General features: G+C 42.5%; 1 protein-coding gene across 1 annotated transcript in view; it reads left to right on the plus strand.

Moving 5' to 3' along the window:
- The first annotated feature begins 3,540 nt into the window (after window positions 1-3,540).
- The window catches only part of LOC109514282 (NXPE family member 3-like), a 5,561-nt gene continuing 2,400 nt past the window's right edge, over window positions 3,541-6,701 (plus strand). The window contains exons 1-3 of the mRNA XM_019867219.1: window positions 3,541-3,914; window positions 5,039-5,820; window positions 6,586-6,656. Of these exons, the coding sequence (XP_019722778.1) occupies window positions 3,744-3,914; window positions 5,039-5,820; window positions 6,586-6,656 (1,024 nt within the window). The 5' untranslated portion in view covers window positions 3,541-3,743. The remainder of the gene's footprint in view (window positions 3,915-5,038; window positions 5,821-6,585; window positions 6,657-6,701) is intronic.

Genomic DNA, 6,701 nt, shown 5'->3' on the forward strand with positions numbered 1-6,701 from the left:
GCAATATATTAGCAAAAGTACAGGAAAAATAAATAATACTTTTTTTTAAATAATGCAATGAAATTATTTAGGGGGGCTAAAGACATTTTTAGGGAGGCAGAAGCCTCCCTAAAATAGGCCTAATGACGCCCATGGTTGGTTCTTAACAAGTTTTCATGAAAAACGTGTTTGATTTTCCACCGTCAACGAGCCAAGTAGGAGCTACGTCATCATAAAGCGCCCACACGTCACTTTGCGTCGACGTTTACCCAAGAGCGCCTGCGCTATTATTATTAATAATAATTATTATTATTAATAATAATAATGCGCTGTATGCATCTGCTAGGCAACTTAGCATAGCATCGATTACAGTATACTTGTATTTAGTATATAACAGTCAGGGGCATGCAATCAGCAAGCTTATCGCTTTCTCGATCATTGTAGATGTTGACGAGGCTTGCTGCGAGTCAGAGATCACATGCTATCTGGGCACATCGGCACTCGCTCTTCTGGTGGGACACAATTGTGCCCGAATTTCCCTATCATCAGTTTGTGCAAAACTTCCGTGTGTCCGGGGTGTCATTTCTCTATTTCTACGATCGTCACCATAACCTCGCCCCTCACCGTAGTTGGTGCCAAAGTCTGGCCCAACAAATAATTGGAGCCATCTTAAGCACCAGTGCTAGAGCTAATTTCGGTAGTGGAAAAAGAAAGAACTGGTGAAACCTGGGCACTGGCCTCGAACTAGCACATGTACAAGCACGGTGGAAATGTGTGCCATTGGAGATACTTTTGTCACCCTTGCCAGCTTTTTGTATGTCAACATCCAAGCCTTAATGTAGATCTTCTGAGAGCTCTTTTGTGCAGCATGGTTTATATCGGACAATGCATTTTGAGAATAATAATAATAGATGTTATTTATAAGCAGTGGTGTAGTGGGGATTTTTTAAGTGGGTGTACGCGATTCTGGGATGTTCTATATATACATACAGAACATCAATCATAGGCTACAACACCAGTTGAACGAACGTTAAATTTAATGTTTTACTACTCCAAAATAATCACAGGCCAACGTTATTAAGCATAACTCGCATTAGAACAATGATCAACAAACATTTCAATAAAAATTGAATGTGGCGTCGGGAGAGTGGGTGGACGGCGTACCCCCGCGTACCACGCCCACTACACCCCTGTTTATAAGCACCTTTCAAAACACTCAAGGATTCAGATTTTCAGATTCAGAAAACTTTATTTATCCCCGTGGGGCAATTAGAGTTGTGCGAGAGCGGCTTATTATAGAGACAGTCAGAGCAAAAGAAAAACATAGGATGAGAGTAGCTAGCTTAGCACTTGAGGTCTTGAGGTAGTGGCTCCAGCATCGAAATAGTATTGCACATCGAGCAGTATGCACAGTAAGAACACAGTAAAGACAGTATTGCACATGAAAACAGTATTGCACGTCAAAGTATTGCACTGTAAACCCGTATTGCACAATGGGGTGTGCGAGTCTGTATGGTGGTGGTGGGGGGGGGGGGGTGTCAGGGAGCTTGGAATAAGGGTTTACGAGGAGAACAGCCTGGGGGACGAAGGTGGACGTCCTCCTCGCTGTCCTGCAAGCTGGGAACCGCAGCCTGCGGCCGGAAGGCAGCTATTCGAACGCGGGGAAGAGAGCATGTGAGGGGTCCTTCATGATCTGAGCAGCCAGACCACGAATCTGCTGCTCGCACACTGCAATCAGAGGGCGAGTGGGAAGTCCGATGATTTTGGAGCACACTCTGCTGATGCTGTCCAGGTGGTTCTTCTCCTGCAGACTTTGGGAGTGGAACCAGCAAGCCATAGAGAACGAGAGGACGGACTCTATGAATGCCTGGTAGAAGGTCAGGAGGATTTTCCTGCTGACGGAGGAGTTCAGTTTCCTGAGCAGGTACATCCTCTGGTGGAAAGGACACTTTCCAATCAAGAACAAAAACTAATAGCAAACTCAAACCTAGTGTGCGTTCTTATAGGGGGGGGGGGCATCTTTGCCCACCCCCTTCAATCTCATCTCATTGATTGGACTCCAGATTGCTGACTTCTGACTCCAATTAGCTCATTAGCCTAAGGGTTCACATACTTTTGCCACCTTCCGCTGTGTTAATAAACAAAACATGAGATCATATCAATGTTTGTGTGGTATTTGTTCAAGCAGACTGTTTTGTCTATCGTTGTGACTTAGATGAATTTTAGAACACATTTTATGACCATTATGCAGAAATCCAGGTAATTCCAAAAGGTTCACATACTTTGTCTTGTAACTGTAAACATCATAACTACTTAAACGAAATATAAATCATGATTTCAATTTTGACTTCTCTTGATTTATAAAACGTTATAATCGAAGAAAAAGATCAATATGTACAGCGGCGCTGTGCTTTTGCAAATTCCCGACGTTGTGAAAATAACCGGAATGCACCAAATTGCTTACCCAGCAAGCGTGTAGCGGATTGCGATTCTGCAGTCCCTTAGCATGCTTTAGAGATGTTCAATGACACCCTAGTTGGAGCTTACTGGAAAACTAAAAAACAACAAAAGAATTACACACATCGTATATTTAAAAACGTAACATATGCTTCCTTTTTTTTAAATCGCCAGCTCAAATATCAAAGTCAACGTAGGATCCCATTGAAATGCCAATAACAAATTGCCATTGACTTCCGAAGTGAAAGTCATTCAAAGAACAAATATTCATATATAAATGTTGTGGAAGCACTCGAAGGCACACACTCTTCATAATCTCTGAAAAACGGTTTATATTAGTAGATTCAAATCGCAAATTCTGCTCTCATCCTATGAACGCCATCCATGCATAGCACCACACTGCCCCGTAGAGGCCAAAACGCGCAGGAACAGCGGTATGTGTTTTTTAATAATAATAATAATAATAATACATTTCATTTATAAGCGCCTTTCAAGACACGCAAGGACACAAAACAAGAACAATAACCACAGATAAAAAATTTTGTTTGTTTTTCACTTATTCTTATTTTACTTTCTTACTAATTTACTGTCCGTTCGGGTTACATTTAAAGTTGAGTTTCGAAGGATTCAAGAAATGCTCCTTTCGTCAAATATTCAAAGACGCAAAGATCCAAGGACTTTTATTTGTCATACCAACACACATCTCCTCATGACATGGCACGAAATACACAGTAATACACTGCGGTCAAGCCAGCCTCCACTCGCAAAGTTGAAGTCAAGTGAGCCGCCACTGCGATTTTCAATACTGTGCATTACGGTAATCTGCCGCCAGCCAGTGGCGTTGGCCACCTTCAAAATAAAAGCACCTCCACTAATGCATAAACGTCATCTGTTTGGGTGAAAAGAAATTAATTAAAATATAAAATAAGTACTTTCTTGGAAATCCCACACAGGCACGGGGAAAACATGTAAAGTCCATACAGGAAGGCGGGAGGTGGAATCGAACCCTACACCTCTGCACTGTGAGGCGGACGTGCTAACCAGTCGATCACCGTGATCAAAATGCGATTCAATTTTGTACCTCCTTTTGTGTCAGATAAACTTTAGTTGTTCATTGTGTTCCAGGTCAAATTGTCTAAACAAATTATGCTATTGTAAACATTATATCAGGGTACTGCTCCTTAATCGTTTGAATCTATGTTAGCGTTTCAAGGTTAGGAGTTGATAATAATAGTTATTTTTTTCTTTTTAATGTATTGAAGGTGAAATATCCTCCATTTCGTGGCGGTCTTCGGAGGCACTCCCGAATGGGCGAGCCCGACGTGCAATCACGTTACTTCCTTGATATTATCTTTACAAGGCGGCGGTGGGTCATCACCACGATTCAAGTCATGTCCCTAAATGTTTGGAAATATGTCCTTATCATTATCGCTGGGTTCGGAATCATCCTGCTGCTGCGCCTCATCACCATTGGGGAGGTAAGATAAGTTTGTTACATCTTTTTATTTTTTATTTTTGAATTTTACAGTTGTTCTCATAAGTTTACATGCCTCGGAACTGGAAGAATTTGTAAGTTGTGTACTACTTTTTAAAACATGACAGATCAGGAAACACGTATTTTATTTTTTAATGGTATTCAATTTCAACTGTAATAGGCATTTCAGGGTTAGTCTATAAAAATATCTGTATCTATAATATCTAAAAATAAAAAGATCATATTTTTAATATCACATCAGTCAAAAACATTATCACACACGTTTGCATTAGTACTAACAACAATACATTTGTGTTGTGAAATCTTGCATTCACGCCTTACAATGATTTCCATTTATACGACATATTCGTCATCCAAACCTTGACGTCATTCAAAGAACAAAAAACGATAAGACACACATACTTGTCAGACTGGAAAATTGCACAGCCATAAAAGAAATGCATTCACTTTGGCTACTCAAGGTCTGTTTGTCTGTCTTGAGTATGAAGCTATTCCATATCTTGATGGCACGATAGGTAAGTGCCTTTTTTCAAGAGTGGGCATGTTGATGTGATTATGCCCATCATCTACGAATCTAGTGGAACGAGGACGTATTCAACTGCATCTTCAAATTGTAGAAAATACAAGTCAGTTCAGTTATTTGGCGAAATTTCTTTCCTTTCAACAACAGTGCAACCACAGGAGAGAAATGAGCCGCTGCGGGTACAGTTAACATAAAATAACAAAATAATAAAATAATCGACACTCCATTAGAAGGTATGGGACACCCCCCTCATTACCCCTTCACCTCACCACCCCCCACGGTGGGGCCCTACGCACAGTTGCGTGGTTTGCATTTAGGGAGGTGTGGCCGTGCTCACGGCACACCAGCGTGCCAACGCGCAGGGGTTGGGAATCACAGATTTTCAGTCATCCATAATTCAAATGTAACATCCTAAAACATCCTAAAAATCTTTCTATACTAATTTGTCATGTCTTTTTTTATCATAGTTGCTTGTTATTGCAATACTAGCTCGCCTATATTGCCGGAGATAAATTCCTTGTGTGTTGTACATACTTGGCCAATGAAGATGATTCTGATTCTGAAATATGGTGTCTTCTCTTCAGAAGTGGAAGTATGATATAGTGTCACCAATGTACAAGGTTCAGACCCGGAAGCAGTCATCAAATCTTTCTGAAAGCCTCCAAACATTTCACCACAATATCACCTTCTGTGCACATTTGGCCAAGTCACTGTCACCCGAAGAACAGCAGGAGGAACGCAACCTGTTGAACTCCATCGCCTGGCCCCATCCTCCCTCTGGCTCAGCATCACCGGACCTGTCCGACACAAGTGACCCGGCTCACAGCTTGTTCACAATCGTTCCCTCCAAAAACAACCAGCATTGGTACGTGGGCGACCAACTGGAAGTGCAGGTCCACTTGCATGACTTCAAAGGCCGACCCAAGCGTTACGGCGGTGATTTCCTGTTAGCTCGGTTACACTCCCCAAAGTACAGGGCGGGTGTGGCTGGACAAGTGTTGGACCACGAAAACGGACTTTATTCGGTCCGATTTCCATTGCTGTGGCAGGGCTTGGCCCAGGTTAATGTCATGATGGTGCACTCGAGCGAGGCCGTCGCGGTGCTGCGGCGCCTGAGGGAGAAACGGCCCGATCGAGCCTTCTTTGTCAGCATCTTTCGCCGTGGCCGTCATTCGGAGAAGACAGTGTGCAACATGTGCCTGCCGCCAGACAAGGGGCCACTGTGCAACTACACGGACCTTCACTACGGTGAGCAGTGGTACTGCTACAAGCCCAAAGGGCTCGGCTGTGACACCAGATACAACCACATCACAGGAGGCTACACCAAAAACCTCATCACCAAAAAGGAGGCTTTGCTCTTTCAGAGGTTTGTGCACATAATAATTGATTGACATGAGAATTTCAAACAGAACTAGCTATTGCTGTTGGAAAGTTCACCTCTACTATTGTTTATATAGAACTTGGTTTCATCCCTGTATGACCTATCATCAATACCAAGTATTTTATTTTTATTATTATTTTCCACGCTAAAAGGCGCACTGGATTATGAGGCGCACCTTCAACGAATGGCCTATTTTGTCATTTTTTTCATATATTGGACGCGCCACATTATAAGACGCAATCTACAGTGCATCTACTAGATGAAGCTACACTCAAGGAAATGCCAACAGAACGCTACACTTCACTACACCCTGATTTATATAGCGATGATGAGATGTCAGTAAAACTTACTTAATAAAGCAGCGACACAGTTCATTTAACCAACAGCAAGTTATCTAACATTGACTCGTTAACGCTGAACTCTCTTGCCGCTGCTCTATTTCCACGTTCAACTGCGAAACCGATCGCCTTAAGTTTGAACTCTGCGTTGTAAGCATGTCTCTAGCAAGGAGCCATTTTGGGGTTGACATATTACTGTAATGACCAGACACAAGGCGCGCTGTGAGCTTTGAAAATGGAAGGCTTTTAGTGCGGAAAATACGGTACAGTGCAGCGATGGTACTTCCTTTTTCATGGATGACATGCACGATGTTCCTTTTGAACACCGTCTCTCGCAAGTGATGGTGGAATCGCATGATTGATATTCCTGTTGCAGCCTTTCTAATCCACCTTTCGCTTTTTTTAATGTCAGTGGCAAGAACATCAAAGTTCCCATCCACGCTTCCACAACAGACTCCATCAATGTGCTGCCTTCGAGGAAAGGTACTGCAGACCTTCAAACGAATGATTCACTTCTTTGGGGGGAAG

Source organism: Hippocampus comes, unplaced genomic scaffold (genome assembly GCF_001891065.2).
Source record: "Hippocampus comes isolate QL1 unplaced genomic scaffold, H_comes_QL1_v1.1 scaffold2, whole genome shotgun sequence".
NCBI lineage: Eukaryota > Metazoa > Chordata > Actinopteri > Syngnathiformes > Syngnathidae > Hippocampus > Hippocampus comes.